Source organism: Drosophila arizonae, chromosome 2 (genome assembly GCF_054131065.1).
Source record: "Drosophila arizonae isolate 15081-1271.41 chromosome 2, UAZ_ARI_1.0, whole genome shotgun sequence".
In the NCBI taxonomy this organism is placed as follows: domain Eukaryota; kingdom Metazoa; phylum Arthropoda; class Insecta; order Diptera; family Drosophilidae; genus Drosophila; species Drosophila arizonae.
The window spans coordinates 22,095,601-22,117,611 of record NC_142922.1 but is presented as its reverse complement, the minus strand read 5'-3'; the positions used below and the strand labels follow the sequence as shown (position 1 = coordinate 22,117,611).

General features: G+C 46.1%; 8 protein-coding genes across 8 annotated transcripts; 3 read left to right on the top strand and 5 right to left on the bottom strand.

Moving 5' to 3' along the window:
• Nucleotides 1–97: 97 nt before the first annotated feature.
• On the top strand, nucleotides 98–4,274 carry LOC108618361 (uncharacterized). Its single transcript, XM_018014338.2, has 10 exons — nucleotides 98–1,289; nucleotides 1,357–1,557; nucleotides 1,608–1,886; nucleotides 1,946–2,294; nucleotides 2,353–2,538; nucleotides 2,601–2,770; nucleotides 2,828–2,975; nucleotides 3,029–3,270; nucleotides 3,339–3,813; nucleotides 3,874–4,274. The coding sequence occupies exons 1-10, from the start codon at nucleotides 1,146–1,148 to the stop codon at nucleotides 4,008–4,010; spliced, it is 2,331 nt and encodes a 776-aa protein (XP_017869827.1). The 5' UTR covers nucleotides 98–1,145; the 3' UTR covers nucleotides 4,011–4,274.
• LOC108618308 (uncharacterized) lies at nucleotides 4,024–6,250 on the bottom strand. The gene is made up of 6 exons (XM_018014284.2): nucleotides 5,990–6,250; nucleotides 5,233–5,352; nucleotides 4,802–5,140; nucleotides 4,536–4,736; nucleotides 4,352–4,465; nucleotides 4,024–4,281 (listed from the first exon to the last, which is right to left on the bottom strand). Exons 2-6 carry the CDS (start codon nucleotides 5,344–5,346, stop codon nucleotides 4,162–4,164), a joined length of 888 nt encoding a protein of 295 aa, XP_017869773.1. The 5' UTR covers nucleotides 5,347–5,352; nucleotides 5,990–6,250; the 3' UTR covers nucleotides 4,024–4,161.
• Nucleotides 6,251–6,349: 99 nt separating this feature from the next.
• Nucleotides 6,350–8,091, top strand: CCAP (Crustacean cardioactive peptide). Its single transcript, XM_018014316.2, has 4 exons — nucleotides 6,350–6,681; nucleotides 6,738–7,028; nucleotides 7,528–7,591; nucleotides 7,645–8,091. The coding sequence occupies exons 2-4, from the start codon at nucleotides 6,930–6,932 to the stop codon at nucleotides 7,959–7,961; spliced, it is 480 nt and encodes a 159-aa protein (XP_017869805.1). The 5' UTR covers nucleotides 6,350–6,681; nucleotides 6,738–6,929; the 3' UTR covers nucleotides 7,962–8,091.
• Nucleotides 8,092–8,131: 40 nt separating this feature from the next.
• Nucleotides 8,132–10,041, bottom strand: Cyp6d4 (Cytochrome P450 6d4). Its single transcript, XM_018014251.2, has 3 exons — nucleotides 9,289–10,041; nucleotides 9,031–9,233; nucleotides 8,132–8,978 (listed from the first exon to the last, which is right to left on the bottom strand). Exons 1-3 carry the CDS (start codon nucleotides 9,975–9,977, stop codon nucleotides 8,329–8,331), a joined length of 1,542 nt encoding a protein of 513 aa, XP_017869740.1. The 5' UTR covers nucleotides 9,978–10,041; the 3' UTR covers nucleotides 8,132–8,328.
• Nucleotides 10,042–10,307: 266 nt separating this feature from the next.
• obe (activating signal cointegrator 1 complex subunit obelus) lies at nucleotides 10,308–17,517 on the bottom strand. Its single transcript, XM_018014060.2, has 6 exons — nucleotides 17,275–17,517; nucleotides 15,532–17,204; nucleotides 14,502–15,477; nucleotides 14,034–14,442; nucleotides 11,084–13,972; nucleotides 10,308–11,018 (listed from the first exon to the last, which is right to left on the bottom strand). The coding sequence occupies exons 1-6, from the start codon at nucleotides 17,400–17,402 to the stop codon at nucleotides 10,557–10,559; spliced, it is 6,537 nt and encodes a 2,178-aa protein (XP_017869549.2). The 5' UTR covers nucleotides 17,403–17,517; the 3' UTR covers nucleotides 10,308–10,556.
• Nucleotides 17,518–18,071: 554 nt separating this feature from the next.
• Trissin (trissin) lies at nucleotides 18,072–18,731 on the top strand. Its single transcript, XM_018014326.2, has 3 exons — nucleotides 18,072–18,222; nucleotides 18,282–18,375; nucleotides 18,432–18,731. The coding sequence occupies exons 1-3, from the start codon at nucleotides 18,198–18,200 to the stop codon at nucleotides 18,610–18,612; spliced, it is 300 nt and encodes a 99-aa protein (XP_017869815.1). The 5' UTR covers nucleotides 18,072–18,197; the 3' UTR covers nucleotides 18,613–18,731.
• A 40-nt stretch (nucleotides 18,732–18,771) lies between these two features.
• On the bottom strand, nucleotides 18,772–20,459 carry Rh6 (Rhodopsin 6). Its single transcript, XM_018014275.2, has 4 exons — nucleotides 20,132–20,459; nucleotides 19,522–20,056; nucleotides 19,187–19,467; nucleotides 18,772–19,129 (listed from the first exon to the last, which is right to left on the bottom strand). Exons 1-4 carry the CDS (start codon nucleotides 20,302–20,304, stop codon nucleotides 19,009–19,011), a joined length of 1,110 nt encoding a protein of 369 aa, XP_017869764.1. The 5' UTR covers nucleotides 20,305–20,459; the 3' UTR covers nucleotides 18,772–19,008.
• A 258-nt stretch (nucleotides 20,460–20,717) lies between these two features.
• B9d1 (B9 domain-containing protein 1) lies at nucleotides 20,718–22,001 on the bottom strand. Its single transcript, XM_018014295.2, has 3 exons — nucleotides 21,239–22,001; nucleotides 20,930–21,181; nucleotides 20,718–20,873 (listed from the first exon to the last, which is right to left on the bottom strand). The coding sequence occupies exons 1-3, from the start codon at nucleotides 21,618–21,620 to the stop codon at nucleotides 20,782–20,784; spliced, it is 726 nt and encodes a 241-aa protein (XP_017869784.1). The 5' UTR covers nucleotides 21,621–22,001; the 3' UTR covers nucleotides 20,718–20,781.
• Between the last annotated feature and the right edge of the window lie 10 nt (nucleotides 22,002–22,011).

The following is a 22,011-nucleotide window of genomic DNA, read 5'->3' as shown; positions in this document are numbered from 1 at the left end:
ATGATTCAAGGAACTAAGCGACATCCACTAAAATAGTGTATAGTAAATTCGCAAGCAATTTTAAGATTTATTTTGTATAAAAAATAAAACAAATATTGTGACGATGATTTTGAGATATAGGATTTCGTTTAAAGTTCAGTAAAAAAGGTTTAAAACTTTTAAATGTGTGCTCCTCAACTCAGTGCATCCGAGAGAGACTCACAGAAACAGCTACACTTAACATGCAACACGCAATACACAATATACAATCCACAAAACACAGCCCACAGATACACATGTATACCTAAAATATTTCACATGAAATTTAAAACATGTTTTAAAGATTTTAAGCAGGCAACATGCAGCAACTACTACTATAAATGTAACAATTCAATGTGATAGCAAAACAAAACCAGATGTTGATGTGTATAGAACGAGAGTATAAGCATAGATGATAACAAAAACAAACAAACAAACAAACAATTATGAAAACAAGCAAAAGAATGTGTTGAATATTTACATTTATTCAAGAAAAACAAAACAAAACAAAAAAACAAAAAATATATATATATAAAATCAAACCTATCTATAACCACACATATATCAATAAACTTGCCGTGATTATTGTATTATATGAACGATTCTAGGTCTATTAAGCAACTGCAAAGGTTGGCCTCTTGTACAAATTATACTCTACATTGAGTCTACACACTCGATTCTTAAATACAATACAATTTTGGTCATATTCATTCTTAAATAAGGAATGTACATGTTTACCTTTTGTAGTCGTTGGAGCTGCTTATCCTGAGTGTAGGGTGCAATGGTAATGCCTGTCTGTTGGGCTGTCAATGATGTTTGATTGGCAACGAATGTTTGGGCATGGGGCGTTGCTATCTCCATACAATTGGTGTGCTCGGCCTTATGGCAATGGAATCACATGCGTGCGTTGCTAGGCGATGCGGCCTCACATCCTGGCATCGATTAAACATTCGCAAAATTTGCATTTCATAAGTCGGGGTAAGCTTAGACTGGAATAAGGAAGGGTCGACGAATGCGTGCCTGGGAGACACAATAATTAAAAAGCTATTTGGAGATAGGGGCAGGCGATTGGCTAAGGAGTGCGAGTGGGCTGGCTCATCCCCCGCGACGCCGGGGTAACTCCCAAAATGAGCACGACACCAAAATGGTACTGCCGCAACAAATCGCAGCCGATGCACACGTTCGCGGAAATCGGAAATTTGGGCCTGGAACTGCGACGCATTACCAAGCGGATTGTGATCGATGTTAACTCGTCCATATTCAGCGATCATGTGAGTGCATTGGTCACACAGTTGATCCGGGCGGATAATCAGTTTCTCTTTGGCTGTCCAATGCTAGGATACCATTTTGGAGGAGTGCGAGCATGTGGTGGAGCTCTACTGGAGCCTGAAGGACGAAACCAAAAATGCAGATTTTCAGTCGCTCTCGAAAAAGATCAAGCGCAGCCCCTACAACGCGCTGCTCATGCGCAAGTTCAATCTGATCATGGAGCTGAACGACAGACGCTTCTGCCAGCTGACCTTCGTGCTCAAGCGCACGGTGGGTAGCTTCGTCTCATCCTGACCGATCTATAAGTATTTCTCTTGCAGCTCTGTCTGCTCTTGCGCAAGTCGATGCAGTCAGAGATGTGGCTCAACTGGGCACTGCATATCACCCAGCTGTACAACAAGTGCCGCAATGTGAACGCGAGCCAGAAGCAGTGGCCACCCAAAGCGCCAGCGGAGCAGGAGGCACCACTAGAGGAGGAAGAGAATGAGCCGAAATTGAGTGGGAAATGCAAGGAGGAGATGCATGCCAATGTGTGCAGCAATATGTATCCAGCTCTGCTAATGTCCCTCCGAAACATTGACTTTGGCTTCGTGCTGCAGGTGGGTCCGTCAAAAAGTCTTCTTCTTTGGTTTAGGAGTTTCCCGATTTGCTTTTATAGTGTGTGGCCCAAACCCGAGTAGAGCAGAATGCGTTGGACTTGATTTTTGGACTCTTCAACATGGGTGAGCAGGATGCCTGGCGTGAGCAACAGCAGCAGCACCACAACCACGAGTCCACCTCTTCAAGCTTGGAGATCCTGCGCACATTGAATATCTCCTTTGCTGCTGGCGAGTACCAACAGTACTGCGATCCTGGCCAGGACTACAAATCCATGCAGCTAGCAGCTCCAGATGCCGGCGATAATCAGAGCCTACGCTGCAAGCACACCGAGAGCTTCCTGCAGAAGGAGCGCCTCTTCATAGCACAACTTATAACCAAGGCCACGGAGATCTGTCCAACTATATTCGGTATGTTCCCTTGATCATAGCTCATTGAGAAGCGTATCCTATCATTGTTATCAAACAGATAGCCGCCGGACAGGAGAGGTGGACATGAATGCCTACATCGTGCGCGGCCTGCGTTTGCTGTGGTCCTATGTGGGCATCATATTGGATCACATATTGCTCTGGTGGATAGACACGCCGATGTCTTGCTATAATCTCACCCACATCGACTCCATACGTTGCTGGCTATTTCACCAGAGTGTGAATGGTGGGTTAATGCTTGTCATCAATAATAATTCATATATTTATGACTGTCTAAATATGTCAAAGATATACCCGAACCGGTGTACTCCACGCTACGTGGTATTGGCGAGATTCTGACTGGCTTCATGTGTAACAACATCTGGGATCAGCTCTTTCGCTTGGCTCTCGTATCGTCGAGCAATCCAAAACGTTTGGTTGAACAGGTCGTCGAGCAGTATCGTGATTTCCCCAAGAACGTAAGATTGCATAGAACTCGAATCTGAATATCTTAAATGCGGCTGGCTGCATTGCAGGAGCACGGCACGCCCACTGGTACGGTGTGGATCAGCGTCTTCTCCAACTTGGTCAACCTGAGCAATCAATACTTTGCTAACACGGATGCCCACAATAATTCGAGTCTGCTGCCAGTTGCCGAACAAATACCCATACTACACAGGCTGGGTAAGCTTGATGGAGTGTAAAGTCCTCCATGTTGTAGAGCTTTGAGCTTTCAGATCACTCGGTGCACTCGATGCGTCTGTGGGTCACCGAGCAGGCGAAGCTGCTGTGCTGCGAGTGGAAAATGGATCGCTTCTTCCAAATACTGGAGCACGATGTGAAGCAATGCCTGAGTGTCTTCACTACCTTCAAACTGCCCAAACTCACTGCCGATCTGAGCGATATACTGATGTTAGTGTGCGTGGCGCTACGCACAAAGCTCATCACTGAGGTCACAAATAATATAGATTTGCTTAAGGTAGGCTCCCAAATCCTTAACTCCCCAACTCCCAGCACCTCAGTTAGCTCATTTGCCTGCTTTGGCAGAAAACAACCGATGAATGTGTTCAGATATTGTCGGCGGTCTGCCGCATCGTCAGCCTGGCCAATTTCACGCTCTGCTTTCCGGCGGCCAGCCATTGGCAGCGTAGCGTCTACGACAACGAGGAGAAGAGCTTGTATGTGGGCTATGTGCTGGATCAGATCTTCTTGCCCACCATACGCGCCACCAAGGACATAGTCATACTGAAGCTCATCCTCAAGCTGATCTGTGAGGCCTGGCTGGACTTCATTTACAAGAAGCGCATACGCTTCAGCGTCAATGGAGCCCTGCGTCTGCTCAATGATTTCGATGATGTGCGCGAGTGGATACTCAACTGCTCCCTGCTGGACGAGCAGCAGCTGGACAAGCTGAGCAATCACGAGGTGCTGCGCATGTGCAAGGGCGTGGGCAAGATACTCCTACGCAAGCCGGAAGACATCATATCGATAACGCAGTCGCCGAGGTTTGACAAGAAGACAAGTGAGTTGCTGACCTTATTCCGAATTTGTATTGTTCTCTGAGAGCTGATCTGCTTCCTAGCCGACGCGAGTGCCCAGGACACACAGCTGCCATCCGAAATGTTCGTCTCCAATCAGAAGCACTGGCTGCAGCTGCGCGCCAGTGCCAGCAATGGGTTCCCTCTGATGAAGCTCTGCTGCGGCGATGGCATGATCTGAGCCGCAAAGCGAGTGTAGTAAAGAATAGAAATGTTTATTGTGTCGCGCAAATGCTTACAAAAATTGAAAGATCTAAATACATTGTGTGTGTATAAGGGTTTAAAGTGAGGCTTGCCTATATGTTAATGGTCTTTATGATCTATTTGGGCCCCTAGGCGGGCACTTTGCGACTAATTATCTTTATCAGCTCGTCGACGCGCTCGCTTTTGCCAGCAAATTGTTTTGGATGTGGTCCAATCATTTGAATAATCATCTGTACGTCCGGAGATACCTAAGTGATGAGAAATGACACAAGAGTTGACAGCTGTCGCTAGAAACGCTATACGAATGTGGGTCAATACCTCAAGGAAACGTGCCAGCGCCTTCAGCGTGCGAAAGATTTGGTCTTCGTTGGGACTGCTTTGGAAGAACTGCAGTATGGCCATGGCCAGCTCCACGGCAACGTCATCGAATACCTGTCGAAGAATGAGGCCAAAAATGAGCGAAGCTGCGCTAAGCGTATCCATTACCATGTCGAGTACCTACCACAGTCTTCACCTCCTTGATGGCGATATTGTAGAGGATCATGGAGCCAATGTTCTTCAGCTGCGGACAGTTGGAGAGTATGCAGTGCACGGCCACCTTGGTGGTGACGCGTATATTTGAAATGGTCTGGCCGTTGTATTCCCACTCCGAGATGTACAGCAGCCACTCTGAGGGACCCACATTCTCGAACAGATTGCAGGTCTACCAAGCGAACAAGTCTTTAGTATAACTCTGATATTCTTGAAGACTGGATGTGAAAGACTTACAAACATGGCCCAGGCCTGCTGCTCCTCAGGTGTGTGCTTGTCAATGTCCTGTGCGAAGTTCATGAGCGTGTGATCTCTGCGATCCTGGTGCAAGATTATGATCACATCATCTTTGAGGGCCGCATAGGCCAGCGTGCGTATCATATGTATCCGTGTGTCGGGCGAGAAGGCCTGAACGTCTCGGAGCACACGCTGGACAAATACCAGAAAATTGTCACCCAATGCCCATGAGCCATCGTCCTCGATCAAATACTGATGCAGCTCCTCCATGGCCACTTCCTCTTCCTTGGAAATTTTGCCATCCAACAGTTTTACCAAACACTCTAATTCAGTCTTAATCTGCGATAGATGAGATGAGTTCATAATTATTAGTTAACTGCTGGCGGTTATAAAGTCCATATAGATATATTTGTCTTGGTTTTATTGCTTACATCGATGTCTTTGCAAACCAGCGCCGGTTCGCGCGGAATCTCTTTCTCCTCGGTTGACTTGGAACGCTCTTTGCCATTCTGTGACGGCTGTTGTTGGGCTGTGGGCTCTGACATGTCCGTCTATAAATAGTAGAGTGAGAAAATTAAATAAAATAAATTTTCATATTTATAAATACAAAGACGACGCCAAAACAAAAAGTCTTGACTGCAGCAGCCGCAGCCGCAGCCGCAGCAGCAGCAAACGTCATTCGACACAATTTCCTACAACAAAAAATGTTCTTTTAATACCAAATGCTTTTTTACGAACACCTTTATTCATTCTACAAGAGATATATGCATATGTATGTACATATATATAGACATACATACATATATGTTGTAATTCACAACAGATATGAATGCTAATGGGCACTCGTGCCGAAATGTTTATAATTTCGACATTAGCATTAATTCTCGCAATTTTCTTTTAATTATAAACAACATAAAATCAAATGAAATGGGGGAAACAAAGACCAGAAACAGGACTGGAAACTTGTCAAACCAATGTGCGACAGTAAGTGATGAAAACTGAAAATAGCCGAGGTATTTTTAGTGTTTTACTTAGCATAGACACAAAAAGAAGAATCAAATTGTATAAAGTAAAATTATAAAAAGAATCGGAGCAAATTAAATGCAATTTCTTTCTAGTATCATAAAATGTCCACTCAGAAAGGTTTTCCGATTAAATTTTATAATTTATAGACTATTAATTACTCACATGCTATTTTAGTAGAAGTGACACAGAAATTCCAACGATTTCGACGTCAATAAAAGCGTGCCACAAAAATATTTTCCTTAACTTTTATATAGGTTTGTTTTCGGCTTCAATTGCGCTTTTGTTTATACAAAGTTCACTGAGATTGTTTATACTATATTATACGTCTGCAATTGTCCATATATGTAATTTATATTTTCTTAAATTCCGCTGGGAGCCGTCTTCACACGTTCCGTGTTCACCGAGAATCGTTTCGAAATTGCCCGCTGTTTTTGCCGAAAATTCCTGAAGAAGCGTGAGGAAAACTATCGGAGAATAAATGCATACATAGCAAAAAAAAACCGGTGATTATATTGTATACATATACACGTCCGTACACGTATTCGTATTCGTATTCGTATTTTGAATACATTTATATTTATATATACGCATATCTCTTTGCGAGTGGGTTTTCGTGTCGGGTTTTTAAAAATAGACAGATTTCTCTTGTGCTCTCAGGAGAACGTCGCAACGTTGCAGTTACACTGCTCAAAATTGCCTCTAATTTCGTTTAATATGAAGCATGTCCACATCTTTAATCATTACATAAAACTACTGAGTAAGCTGCTTTAAGGTTGCAGCATTATTAAGAGTTCGCTTAAGACCAAAACGTCAAAACCTCAAGAATGCGTTAAGGACAAGTGGGCGGTCTCTGGGTAAGGTCGGCAAAAACACAAAATGCTATTAACTGCCAACCAAAATACATTCGCAGCGCCACGGGCCGTCCTGTCGTATCCTGAAAGGAACAAGTCTCACATTGCGTAGCCGACATGTTGACCAAGGCCCGCGAACGCAGTACACCATCAATTGCTTCCGAAGCGTTAAACAGTGCAGGCGCTAAACGGATTATCTAAAAAAAAAAATAAAAAAAAAAAAAACAATAGCCCAAGTACTCAGCATCAATATGAGAGCCAGTGTCGAGATTTGCTTTTACCTAACAGCCATTCTTATATGCATGTACACGGCAAACGCATCGCTCGAAACCGAAAACAATGAAGTGAATGTGAGTAAATGCAGTGCAATAAAATTTCGGAAATGTGACTATGAAATTCTAAGTGTTGTAAGAATTTCTCTTTTTTTATTTCAATGTTCCTTTTTATGGAACTGCAGTGAATGGGTCATAAAATTAGGAAGTGCTTTGATGAGAGCTTAAAGAATTTGTATGCTTCTTCTTGATGTCTTGAGAGAAAAAAACTAAATCAAAATTGACGTCTTGATAGATTGATGTTTTAAATTAAGTCTGCAGAGACCAAATTGAAATCTACAGAGATTGGTATTGTCTGAGAAGACTTAAGAGATTGATGTATTAACTGAAGTCTGTAGAGAATGAACATTAAAGTACTGAAAGGCTATAGTTGAGATATTTATGTCTTCAGAAATGTATGTAAGGAAAGACTGAATTCTTGAAATATTTAAGTCTTGACAGATAGTCTAGTCTAGGTAATATTATAGCAATATATTCCATATTCTTAAGCCTTCCATTTTTCCCATTGTCTTAACAGCACAAGCTCAGCGGTGTTATACAATGGAAATATGAGAAAAGACCATTTTGCAACGCCTTTACAGGTAAATCGTAAATCTCTTGACTGCTAGTTAGAATTAATATAATATATATTTAGGCTGTGGACGTAAGCGCACCTCGTATCCCTCATATCCGCCATTTTCGCTTATCAAACGCAATGAGCTGGAGGAGAAGCCCTACAATAACAATGAGTATCTATCGGAAGGCTTGAGCGATCTGATTGACATCAATGCCGAGCCCGCTGTTGAGAATGTACAGAAGCAGATAATGTCGCAGGCCAAGATCTTTGAGGCCATCAAGGAGGCCAGCAAGGAGATCTTCAGGCAGAAGAACAAACAGAAAATGCTCGAGAACGAACAACAGCTGCAGCAACAGCAACAGCAACAGCTATTGGAGCAGCGCGACAACAACTAATATGGCGAAACCCGATAAGGATAATTACCCCCAAGTTAAACACATGAAATCGTTTTGTAAATAAATAATCAGTCTACAAATATGTTTATATATACACACATATATGTATGTATATGTATATACATATATATATATATGTATACATATGAAGTACTCGAATATGCGCTTGGTTAGAGATATAAAATTCCATTGCAAGCATTTATTAAAATCGTGTTGACTCTATTCATACAATAAGCACGCAAATTATTTGGTGGGGCCGATAAGAAGACTTAGCTGCTATCAATTTGTTATGAACTCCATATTCGCTATCATAATGGACAGACAATGTATGTACATGTATGTGGCCTTTTGAGTTTCACAATTCTGCTCAATTGGTTTTCTTTTTGGAGAGCCGCACTCTGACGCCATCCTTGGGCAGCAGTCCAATGCCAGCGTTTTCGAATTGCAGCTCTCGTCGACTCATCACCTCGATATCGAAGTGCTGTAGGATCTTGACGATGGCCAGTTTGACATTTACGCGTCCCATGCGCTGGGCAATGCAGATGCGCGGACCCTCTCCGAAGGGCATATAGGCTATGGGATTATAGTTTTTGCTCTCATCGGCAAATCGATTGGGATCGTATTTTTCTGGATCTGGGAAATATTCGGCATCGTGGTGGATGCCATGCAGCGAGATGACCACCGGAGTGCCCTTCTTAATTACATGATTGCTGTCCGGCACCTTGTACTCCTGAGTACACTCACGGTTGAGTATTGGCAAACCGGGATACTTGCGCATTGTTTCCAGCACACATAACTCAAGGAACTTCATCTTGCTTAGCACATCGTAGCTGATATTGCCACCATTCTGCTTCAGTGTCTCATCCACTTCGGCTTGTAGGCGCTCTAAGTGCTCCGGATACTGAGCCACCTCAAAGATTGTAAAGGCTGCCGTTGAGGCTGTCGTCTCCTGTCCAGCTATGTAGAAAATGAAGGCTTGGGCGGTAATTGCCTCCAGTGATATGCTCTGCAAGTGACCTGGAATCAAGAGGTGAGTAACGTAACGAGATCAAATTCCTGCCATGCTCACCATCCTCAGAGGTTTGAATGTTCCAGCTTTTGCTGTCGTCTTCCTCGATGCTGCCCTTGTTCCTCAACTGCATGAGCAGTTGCAGTAGGTCCTTGCGCACAATGCCGTTCTGTTCCCGATATTCGATGGTGTCCTTGACAATGGCCAACATGGCCGTTCCCACGGGATTCTTTAAGCCAATGCGAAACAGAAACTTTAGGATACTGAAACGAGTCTTGCGTTAGTCTACGGCTCGATTTGAATTCACCAGCAGCTTACGAGGGCACCAGGAATAACATCATGCCAAACAACGCATTGAAGCGCGAATTGCGTCGTGCAACGGTAACCACTTTTCTGAATTTGTTGTCCGGCTGCTCATAGCTGTTCACGTCCAGCCCGAATATGACTGAGGCGATAATGTCAACGGCATAGATCTGCATCACCTCCTTCAAGTCCACCTCCTTGGCACCATTTTCGGGCAGCTCTTTCTGCAAGTGGGCCACCATTTTGTTGCCAATGTCTTCGGAGGTGCTGTACATGGCCTTCAGCTTGCCGGAGGTGAAGCAAGGCGACAGCATGTGACGCATGGAGCGCCAGCTTTGGCCACGCAGCGCAAAAATGGACGCAGACAGCGGATTATGCTTCTCGTCCACATAGACGCCCCGGTCGTGGAAGCTCGCAAAGTCTTGAGTCAAAATGCGACGAGCCAGTTCAGCATCGCGTACTAAAATAGCTGGCCGAAAGAGCAGGAAAGTGCCCAGAAAACGGTCCTTGCTATTTCTGTAGACATCGTACAGGGCCATGCCCATGGCCTTCTCCCTTCTCCAGACGCTGCCGAGGCAACCGAATGGAATACTGATATTTTCATCATACGGAAAGCCGTGCCGCTCCCAGTATAGATAATGGTGCTTCAGGTAATACCAGCCCAAGTTTAGAAGCGTTAGGGCAAACAAAAATAAATACAACATTTCAGTGTTCAATGCACAACTCGACACGACGAAGTATAAAACCCGTTTGACTGCTATCGCTTCAGTACATGCGCTATTTATACAATTCTTACATTTCATAACAATACTGTATTATTTCAGAGCAGTCGGGGAGCGACGCAGGGAGCGCGATAAGTATTCGGAGCTAAAAAAAACTTAACTTACTTAACTCTATCAGCCAGTACGAATCTATAGACATTTTGAATTACGGTAGGTTATGTTTACTGATAACTCGCCCGTAAGACAGGTGTACGGATAGTCGGCTCGATCCGTAACATAATCCGCTTGGCTCATAGTAAAAAATATATTGAATTACTTCATTTTACCCAGTTTGCTCTCTTTAATACGATAGTTTACATGGACATTTAACATAATTGCTTTAAAAATATGTCAATATGTATGCTGGGGACTGACATAATAAATATGTAAGTTTAGCTACAATAAAATATATGTATGTATATAATACAAACAGCACAGCTGGTACAACTACTTAGTCCATAAATATGATCTAATGTGCCTTCAGTTAAGGAACGAGCTACGACGTTTGGCTATCGTGTGCGCTTAGGCCTTAGCATCTATAATTTCAAAATGCAGATCGTATTGCTGATCGAAGCCGATCAGGCAATCGGACATCAGATATAATGTGAGCAGCAGACGGCCCCGACGTGGAGTTGCCTGGAAGGAGATGCGATTGGCGGAGCGAATGCCGCGCAGTGTTAAACGCTTCATGGCCAGCAGTTCGTCGTTCGCTTGTGAGCCGAGCGTTAGGAACCAAGCCTCATTCTTTGGCTTTGGATACTTTGGACTGTGTATTGAGTATCCCTGGCCGCCAGCTCTACGCTGACCGGCAGCAACGTTCAGGCGCTGCAGATCGACGCACAGTACATAGTCTTCGTTGGCATGTAGTGGCACCCAGTCGACTGAATCTTCGCTAATTGATACGGGTCGTTTGGCGTACTCCTCTTCCATGTAGCGGCCCTCTACAGAGATTTGCAGTGAAATTTCTGGCAAGCCTTGAATGACCTGTAAAAGAATGGAAATTTTTTTTTAAAAGTTCATCGGATTGCCCTGAAATATTTTAACTATACCTTGTACATCTGCTCAATCTCATGTTCCTCGAACGCATCACGCAGCGGCTGTGCTAGCACTTCGTAATCATTTCTGCAGATTTCTTTGAGTACGGGTAACGTTAGATATTCGTAATTATCGTGCTGAATGTTCAGAAACACATCCACGTTGGCTTCGGTGACACCGGGCAGCGTGAGGAACTCGCAGGCGTCGAACCAGCGTGCCTGAATGACGCACTGCATCAATTGCTGCACAACCAGACTTGTCGATAGCCAGCCACGCTCCGCAGTGTAATCTACCATCGCTTGCATGACACGCGTAGCATTGTCTAGTGCCGACTTCGTGTCCGTCAGATAATCCGAATTGGGCAGCGGCTGGCGGGAGAAGTGAGCTTGCAGCAGCAGGAATGTTTTCGTATAGGGCGAATCCCAACTGGCAGATGGAGGTCGGAAGCGAAGCACCTCGGCCAATTCTTCGTTATGTTTGTCCTCGTTGTGGCGCACAGGCTGCTGATCAAACTCATAGGAATCTGAAATGGCCAAGAGAACCTGCTTGGTGTCCATGCCCGGCTCTACATCATCCAGGAAATGCTTCATTGTGCGGTACGACAGATAGTAATAAGAGCTGATGCGACCCAGAAACGTGGGCACTAGTTGCCCATCCCGTTCGACGACGCAGGCAGCATTCGCCAATTCGTAGACGACCCGCTCCACCAGGCTGGACATGAAGGCATTCACGTTCTCCGGCTCCACGCCCTCCAGCTGATAGTACGATGGGTTACGCAGCAGTCGTCGGAAGAAATATGTCCATGTGAGATAGTCCAGGGCCGCCTGTTTGGTCTGCACTGTTCCAGCTACAATTTCAGCGTTAACATGCTCAGGCAGCACGGACAGCAGACTGGACTCGACCGGGAACGGGTCGTAGAGGAATTTCTTGTAGAAGTTCTTTTTCTCATCATGCACCAGGACGACGGCCACGCCCTCGTTGTCGAACTGGGGTCGTCCAGCACGTCCCATCATTTGCAGCACATCCGTAATGGGCATATCCACATATTTCTTTACCTTGCCGTCAAAGTATTCGGTGCCCTTGATGACCACCAGATGGGCAGGCAGATTGACGCCCCAAGCCAACGTGGCGGTGGCCACCAGGACTTGTATCTTACGATTCAGAAACAGTTCCTCCACACATTTGCGATCCGACTCCTGCAGGCCAGCGTGATGCAGCCCAATGCCAAACGCCAGGCAGAACTTCAAGTTCTGATCACGAATATTCTGAAGGATTAGCTCCATTTCACCCTCGGCGATGTGCAGGAACTGTTTGGGGTTCTCATCGCCAGCTACAAAGGTGATTAAATCCAGCGCCGTTAAGCGAGTCTGTCGGCGTGAGGACACAAATACAATGGTCGGCTCGCACGGAGAGTATGTGCGTATGGCCTGGAAAGTTGGTCGGTTCATTGTGGCCATGCGCGGGCAATAGTGCTTGCCAGGGAAGCCATTGATGTGCACCTGCAACGGCACCGGCCGCACTGATGGCTTGAAATTGTACAGGCCCATTCGTTTAATGCCCAGCCAGTTGGCCAAGTCCTGAGCATTCGCTAGCGCCGTTGACAAGCCCACAATCCGTATGGAGTGACCTGTGTGCGAGCTGATGAAATTCGTGCGGGAAACAATAACTTCGATAACTGGGCCACGATCTTCGCCCAGGAGATGGATTTCATCGATCACAATCAGCGAGACATGCTGCACATACTCGCGAGTCTGCCAGGACCGACTGATGCCGTCCCATTTCTCCGGCGTGGTGACAATCAGCTGCGATTCGCGAATAGCTTGAATGTCTGGTGTGACATCTCCTGTCAGCTCCACGACTTTAAGGCCCAGTGGCGAGCGCTCGAAGCGCTGCTGCCAGTCTGCAATGCGTTCCTTAACGAGCGCCTTTAGCGGCGCTATATACACCACTTTGGACTTGGGTTGCAGGTTTAGTGCGCGGAAAATGGCAATTTCCGCAACAATCGTTTTGCCGCTGCCCGTGGGTGCGCCCAGCAAGACATTGTTGTCCGTGTGGTACAGGCAGTGAAAGATTTGCGTCTGTATGGGATTGAAGTGGCTGAATTTGTACAGCGATTCGTAGAGCTCATTCTGCAGACAGGTTACTGGCAGTGGACGCAACGGTAACAGCTCCGTCAGTGGCGGATGGTGTTCCGGCAGCACCAGGTGCTGGAAGGACAGTGGCACACAGGTGGTGCTGCCCAGCCAAGTGTCACTGGTGACGCGTATATAGTACTGGGGTGGCAAGGGCTCCTTCAATGGAATGGTCATAACAAGCTGTTGTGACTGACCGCTAAACACGCACTTGCGACTCATTTGGAACAGCTCTGAATGGTATATGTAGTTGGACTCTGGGTCCTCGATCCAAAGCCAAAAGCTTTGACTCGTCTTTCCATGCACGCGATCGTTCCACGTGAAATCCGGCCAGATTTTTATAGAGATGCGTAACACGGTGCGGGTGATTGGCTGCAATGTGGCCTCGACTTCCAGGATAGGCAGTTCCCGTGCCGCGCGTATGACCTGCTCCGCATACCGGTCGCTGCGCAGCCATTCTTTCAGCTCACGCTGCTCCATTTCCCTCAGCCGGTAAACACTTAGGCCACGTCGTTCCAGCTTGTCAATGGTCTCTGCATTGATGGTCGGAAACTGACGTAAATGGCTATCAAAGTCCCACTGCCTACGCTCAAACATCTTGCAGAGCAGCAGCATGCGACCCGTCAAGGTAGCATTGTTCTGCCTCAGCACAATAGAAAACAGGGCTCGCGCGATTCTGCCAACATTTTGTGTTATGTAGGACATGTCGGAGCTCAACGAGAAGGACTTGACATAGCCGTTGGACAGATATGTTTGTATTAAGATGTTTACCTGAAAAGAGTACGAATCAATTAAATCATTTGGACAGGCATACAACCAATTTGATATATACCTTGCCGCAAACATTCTCGCTGCCTCCGAAGACCTTTAATTTGCAGTAGTATTCGCGTAGTTCGTCCAGTTCCTCAAGCTCGTCGTCGCGCACTTTGAGTTGTTGGAACTCCTGCGCCTGCGACATCATGGCTAGGAGCTCTGATTCGGTCATGTAAGGCTTCATGAGTTCATTGAACGTTTCCACCGTGTCGTATTTGATATAGAAATGCGAGGCAGTGCGTCCTAGGTCAGTTATGTTCATGTCCATGGTGCGCTGATTGAAACGCATCATCTTGGCCTTATCCAAGCTCATTGATGCGGACATAATCAAAGCACGCCGGCGCGCCTCCAGCGTTGGATCCTTCTGCAGCTCCGAGTACTCAATGCCATAGACATGTGGGTTGATGCGCATGCGCACAAAGAGGTAGCTAAAAAAGAGGATAGATACTTAAACAATCCAATATGAGCACTCTAGATGGTCCCTCACGTGTAGCTAAGCCACTCGATGGCCTCCTCCACATTGGATATGGTGCCCAGACAAATTTCGGCATTCAGATTATCAGCCAAACACTGCACAAAGTTGGATTCGATGGGGAATTGATTGGTCAGCAGGGAAAGATAATGATTGAGCTTGTCGTAGCTGGTGATAATAGTGCCAACACCGCTTTTATCGAACTGTGGTCGGCCTGCTCGTCCGAAGATCTGCAGAACGTCTAGTATGCCCAGGTCAACGAAGCTGCCATGCTTCGCATCGTAGATATCCGTGCCGCGTATTATGACTGCATGAGCAGGCAGATTGACTCCCCAGGCAAGGGTGGCCGTACACACAAGCACTGAGATGTGACCTTCCACAAAGTATTTCTCGACCATTTGGCGATCCGCGCGCAGCATGCCGGCGTGATGCATGGCCAGGCCGCAGGAGAACAGCTCAACCAGCTGTTTATTTCTGCTCTTCTGTATGGAACGGCAGGCCAGGCCATGGGCATTATTGTCAGCTGGCAAGAACAGGGCGCTGGTATTGTTCTGCTGCGCCAGCTCCCGCAAAACATTCGCCGTTCGCACAGTAGCATTACGTGCGTGGACGAATACCATCACCTGGTGACCTTGCTGGACCATTTCTAGGCATTTCTGATAGCAGCACTGATCCATGTCAGCAATTTGCTGCAGAGGCTTAACCGATTTAATGCCGACGAAGTTAGTGTCCAAGGGCACAGGTCGGAAGCGCGAGTCAAAGTAGAATAGACCCTTCATGGGATTGACGCGCAGAAAGTGGGCCACATCGATGTAGTTGGGAAGCGTTGCGGACAAGCCCACGATGCGTATCATGGACTGCGAGGACTCCACCAGACGTAGTGTGCGCGCCACTATAGCCTCCACTACGGGACCACGCTCACCGTGCAAGAGATGCACTTCGTCAATGATGAGCAACTGGACAAGACTGACGAGCGCCACGTCACCACTGCCTGCAATTGGTCATTAGTCGAAGTAAATAGATCTGAGCCAATTTATTGACTTACCCTTTCTGGTCACAACATCCCATTTTTCGGGCGTGGTGACCAGTATCTGCGTGGCCGTCATCTCTGCTTTGGTCAGCTGCATATCGCCCGTCAGCTCCCGCACGCTGATTTGCATTGATTTCAGGCGCTTGGAAAAGTTCTCTACCATTTCAGCGGCCAGCGCTTTCATGGGCGCAATGTAGACAATTTTGAATTGATCCCGATTGATGATACCCTGCTCCAAATGGCAGCGAATGGTGTGCACAATGGCCAACATAGCCACATTCGTCTTACCAGCTCCAGTTGGCGCACAAACCAGCATATTCTCATTGCTGTGATAGGCCACAGGATAAACGACGGATTGTATGCGATTCAGCTCCTTGCAGTTGGCAAACGCCATCTGGCCAATGTCGTCCAGCTCAGATATCTGAACGCGCCTATTGCCCACAGTAAGTGGCGGTGGCTCGCTGGCTGGTATCTTGACCTCCTCCCATTGTTTATTGTCGATTCGTTGAGCATTGTCGGGCAACGCAATGCGACCGCCGCCTATGAAGCCGGCATGTTGCTTGGCTTCCCGTTGGCTGTCGAAGACATAGGGATAGTTTATAGGTGCCGTGTAGATTGATTGCTCGGCTTTAACTGCCTTGGTGTTGAGCAGCAGTGGTTCGCGCTGCGCTGCCTCAAGCAGCTTACGCTGGTGCTGCATTCGCAACTGCTGCGCAGATATAGCAACAGCGGCACCTTCTTCGTCGCGATCCTCATTACTGTCTTTAACGTTGCGCATGATGCGCTGCAGCTTCTTCTCTTCGCGACGCTGCTGCTTGCCCAGCAGCTTCTCATGTTCCGACTGAACCACAACTGCGCTGGCCACCGTCGGACGCTTCTCAGAGCTGGCCGATGTCAGCTGCCGCTTTTGCTTCACTTGCTTGATGCGACGTGATCTTGTTGCATATTGCTCCAGTTGTTGCGCGATCTTGATGCGCTCTTGGAGCAGCTGTCCAACCAGTTCGAAGTGCTCAAAGCCTAGGAGTTCCATTAGCTCGTTCTGCAGATCTTCGTTGCTGCGCTTCGAGCCGAGTATGTCGCCAACCCGATCTAAGAGCAGCTCATCGTCAATTTTCTCGGCTATGGCCAGAAGTGTTTCCAACTCCGGGCTTAGTTTATAGTTGTCTGTGCTATGGGTAACAGTTGGCAACGAGTCGTAATTTGTCTTTAATTTCATGGTAAACTTGTTAACCACTTGATTTTTGAGCAGTGCATCGGGCGACAGGTCCGTCAGCAAGCTGGCATCCTGCCACTTGGATGGTGCGTATTTTACGCATATATCTTCGCCCCAAAGTGGCCGCTGCTCCGTCGATTTCTGCGATTGCCTCCAGCGCTTTAGAGCAAGCAGCTCATCCTCCTCCAATGCATCCCTCACAGCAAGCACACAGTTGTGTATCTGCGTTCGTTTCCGATCGAACGTGTTGCCAAACATGGTGTGCAGTCGATTGTTGGTGGCCACCAGCATCACGCGCTCATCCAGCAGCAGCCAGAACAGATACAGGGCTGCATGCTCCACTACTTGTGGCTGCTCCTCGTATCCCATGCATTCTTGCACTAAATTCCGTAGCTTTTGCAGCTGAGCTTTGGCTTCAGGCTGTTTGTTCGCCGGCAACTGTGACAGAAGTTTTGCAATTGTCTGTTCAGTTTTCCTTTAAAAATTAATTTATTAATTTGATGTATGTATGTATTTCATCAGTTGAAGCAACTGTATCTTCTTACTCGTTGGGTGTCGTCGTGGACACTACATTTTTAACAAGAAGTTCTTTCAGACTGCTGTAGCAATGCTTCCTCGATTCGAGTTCCGTTTTGGCCCGTAGCGCAGAACTCAGTCGAGGTGGTTCCCACATGTTTAACTAGATTTTATTTTATTTACCAAAAAAGCAAGATTTTTACAAATTAAAATTGGTTTGGTTGCGGTACCAGCTGTTGTTGCACAGCTGTTGCGCTTTCGTGCTATAGCGTTGCCACCTAGTCGGTTTGGTTGCTAATATCGTACCTTAAATATCGTAAAAAAAAACAGACAGTTATTTATGGTGGGAAATTCAAATAAACTGAAAACACTTTTATCATAAATATAAATTTCTTTTTTACAATGAACAAATAGGATGTAAAGAAAGTGGTTTAATCTTAGTTGTGTATTTTTTATTATAATTTATATGCGTTGCATGTCTGCTAGCAGGTTTATTCAAAACTTTTGTAACCTGTTACAAACTGTTTTGATTGCGGTAAACCCAGACACACCCACACACACTTGCGCACCCACACACACAATCGCATAGTCAGCCTCAAAAGTATGCTACATAAACTTGTTGCGCAAGCTGCAATTGTGCGTTTGGGGTTGTCTGTGCAAAGATAATTTATTATGCATCACATGTCCATCCTTACACTTGGATGTATTGCTTTGGTTACTGGTCCGCAGCATGCTTGAATGACCACTTTGAATTTAACTGCTGCGGTAGTTGTGAGTGTGTGTGTGTGTGTGAGCTTGTGAAAGTGTATAAAAAGAGATTCACTAAGAGCTCAATCCTTTCAGTTGCTGCTGCTGTTGCATGACTCGAGTGAGACCCTCACAAGACTTCCTATGAGTTTCGCAGTTTGGTGAGCTGCACTTTGTTACCAAGAATCAAACGAGCTGCACCGATATGCATTTCCAGATCATATTGCTATGTGAGTAGGCAGTGATATCTATACAACAATGATGACTATATGGATATCTACCCTTATAGGCATATGCTTAATGTGTCTTGCTTGCTCGAATGCCATACAATGTGACTCCTGTGGCAAGGAGTGCTCCAATGCGTGTGGCACCAAACATTTTCGGTAAGCTATACCGTGTCCACTCTCCAATCGCTTTAATCATATTCAGTTTTCAACAGAACCTGCTGCTTCAACTATCTACGCAAACGTACCGATCCCGATGCACTGCGTCTCAGCTCGAATAAACGACTCATTGACTTTATATTGCTGCAAGGACGCGCACTCTTCACACAGGAGCTGCACGAACGCCGCCACAATGGCACTCTTATTGACCTGGACATGAGCACCTACTACGGCTGAACGAAAACGTATATTCCGACCCGACCCAACGACGACGAAACAATGAATGGAAATGATTGAAGTGTTAATTTTTCAATAAAAAGGCGTAAAACTCTTTGGGGCAAGTGCTTTATAAAGCAGTTCAGACAATTACACTTTCATCCTTGAGGAAAAATCATGTTCTTTGATTTTGTATCAATTGCAGTTTAATTATTTGTTTTTTCCATTTCTTGTTCCATTTTTTTTTACATTTTTTTTTTAGTTTTTTTGCGTTTGTATGGAAAGCTAGATTTTGTGCCACATACCAGCAGGAATGTGGCCAAATCTCGTATAGCTGTCAGTTCCTGTGTCTAAGCATCACAGGTCAGAATCTACTTCGTAAGCCTCGTCGTCTGCTGCAGTCGTCGTTTATTTTGTCTAAGCTTGAGATTCGCTAATCTCTGCGGTGGCTTGTGTTCTCGAGTCCGAGGAGAATTCATCCTTGCCACAGGCCAGGCAAGGCATCTTCTCCCGGAGCACTTGCTTGTACTTGGGATGGCTGTCAAAACCAGGCAAAGTATGTGATTAAAAGTCAATTAATATTCTTTGGACTTACCTCAAGCCATAAACAATGGGGTTGCAAACCGCGTTTGCTTTGGCGAACACCGAGCCACAAATTGTGGCAAGCGGCGACAGATGCATCGATTGAAAGATGCCCGAATAATTGATGATTGTATAGGGCGTCCAGGCGAAGAACCACAGCGAAATCGTAGTCAACGCCACCTTGGCCAACTTGATTTCGATGGCCTTGCTCTTCTCTGCCTCGGTGTTGCGCAGAGAGGCGACATTCATCTTCTTGGCCTGCTCGCGCATGGCCTTCTCGTGGGCAGCCACTGCCTGGGAAATGGGGATAAGCAATCACTAACAGTCAAAGAAATCACTCTGGCTTACTTTCAGGATGTGATAGTAGGAGAAGATGATGGTCGTCAGGGGGGTAAGGTAGACCCACATCGAGTAGACAATGATGTAGGAGCGGTTCCACCAATCTTTGGCAAAGTAATCTGTGCCGCAGGCCGTCATATTGCCCTCGGGCACATATCTATTCCAGCCGAACATCGGAAGCAGAGCCCATGTGCAACAGATGGTCCAGACGACAAGCAGGCGAAGCACAGCTGCCGTGACCGTCAGTGGCTTGCGGGCCATGCCCTTGACAATCACACAGTAACGATCGTAGGCAATCAGTGTCATGGACCAGATGGACACGCAGCCAAAGAGGGAGCCGAACAAGCCGTAGAGCTCGCACAGGAAGGGGCCCATGATCCAGGTGCCGTAGAAGCCATTGAGGACGACGGGTGGGAACATGGTGAACATCATCATGAAATCGGAGAAGGCCAGATTTACCACAAACATATTGGATGGCGTTCGCAGCGACTTGGATGACGTAAAGACGTACATCACAATAAAGTTGCCCGCCAGTGACATCACGCTTAGAGGTTGGGCAAAATTAATTGAAATATTCAAGCATGGGCAAACTTGTAGATGTTGTGACTTTGTATCTTACCCCAGCACCGCGATGACGAATCCAATGATGCCAAACCACATTGGCTCCATTGGAGGCCACTGATACCAGTAGGGATCCACCATGTGCATGATTTCAGCTGGCACACTCTCCGCCAGGCTGAGATTGCTGCCATCTCGCAGATGCGCATAAGTGGGGTTACTCAGACTTATCATGGCTCAGCTTGTCCAATTCTAGATCTTGTCGGTGGTCGAACTTTGTTTGTACTTAGGCTGTTATGGATGTCTGTCCATAGCAGTTGCAATAACTATCAAGATTTCTCTTGGCGCCGGACTGGACGCGACTGCACTGGGCCGGCCTATGGGGCTGCCTTTATATGTGGCCAGGGTCTTGGAAAACACTTGAGTCTAGCCAGTCTTAGACTAATTGCTAGCTAATCCAATTATCCGTCACTTGGCCAATCCAAAGTCGTTCAATTTTAAATTCGTCTCCCCAATAGCTGCAAATTTGTTGCGTCGGATTAGCGACAAACGCGTCATTTCCCAGTCCAAGTCGCCCAAGTCATGGTCAAGTTTAAGGCAAACCAAACCTACCCACCCCAATCGACCAATTAGATTAGGACAAATGCTCTCTTGCCTCACCTTTTATTCATACACATACACACACACTTATATCTATTTCATTATCTGGCTTTAAGCGTGCCAATTATAGCCCAGCTTGCGAGCTCCTCTCATTACCGCATGCAGCTGAAACTCCAGAGTGCCATACGACTCCATTGAAAGTCCTGAGCATATAGGATGAGATAATACTAGTTATATTGCTATAGTGCGATTTGCTTACCCTTGGACTGCGCACTGTCTAGCAGTATCTTGGGATTCTTTAGCTCCGGCTGGCGTCGCAACAGCCAACTGGTTATATCGCCCAGCATATTGGGACACTTGGGCCTTAGGATTGGCGCTTGATTTAGACTTGAGATGTGCTCGTCGACCTGCTGATGGCCTCCGAAGATGGGCATATAGACGTGGGCATAGCCCACCAAACTCTCGTTTCCAGTTTGATTCTGTCCGAAGACGCTGACCAGGATCTGTGGCCCTGCAAAGAGATTGTGATTAGAGCAACTGCATCTGCCCAGGCTGCCCGGGCACTTACAGCCGAACGGACTGGTGCTCTTGTAGGTGACTTCGATAGGCATATTGAAGACAATTTTGTCATTAAAGTGCCCAGTTTTATTAGTCGACATCTGCGTGATTCCATACTGCGGACCCGACACCAACTGCCAGTCCGGCCCAGCGACTAGCTCATAGCGACAGAATATGTAATCCTTGTCGGGACCCAGCGGAAATGTCGCCGACACTATCTGGCCCGTTATGAACAAAGTGAAAAAGCTGGCTGTCGATTTGGCACCCAATTCATTTGGCGTTTGGGCATTTGTTGGACGTTTGCTTTTCTTTTGTTTTTGCTTGGGCGACACTTTGTTGGTGTCTTTGTCGTCCTCGTTGCCCTGGTTACCCGTTTCCTCGTCCTCGTACATTGCTTGCGACTGTTCAGGGGGTGCGTTGAGCTCAAACTGGTTTGCATATAGCTGAAAGTTTTACAATCTACCGACTGGGCTGTCATTGTTCAGTGTTGTAAAGTGTCGCACAGGAATATCCCTTGACTCCTACTGCTTTCAGTTGATCAGAAAGTATTGCATACTTTCAATGTCGATAAAAAGCAAATTAAATACATTGCATTCATGAATGTATTATTTATTTATTGTCCTTTTTTTTAAACTTTTTTTTGTATTATTGTTTTATATTTTTTGATCGATTTTACAACTAGCAAAAATTATATTTAATTCATCATTTATTTGTATATATCTTAGGTATTTTATTTGTTTTTTATTCTGTATATATAGTTTTTTTTTTTTTTTTTTTTTTTTT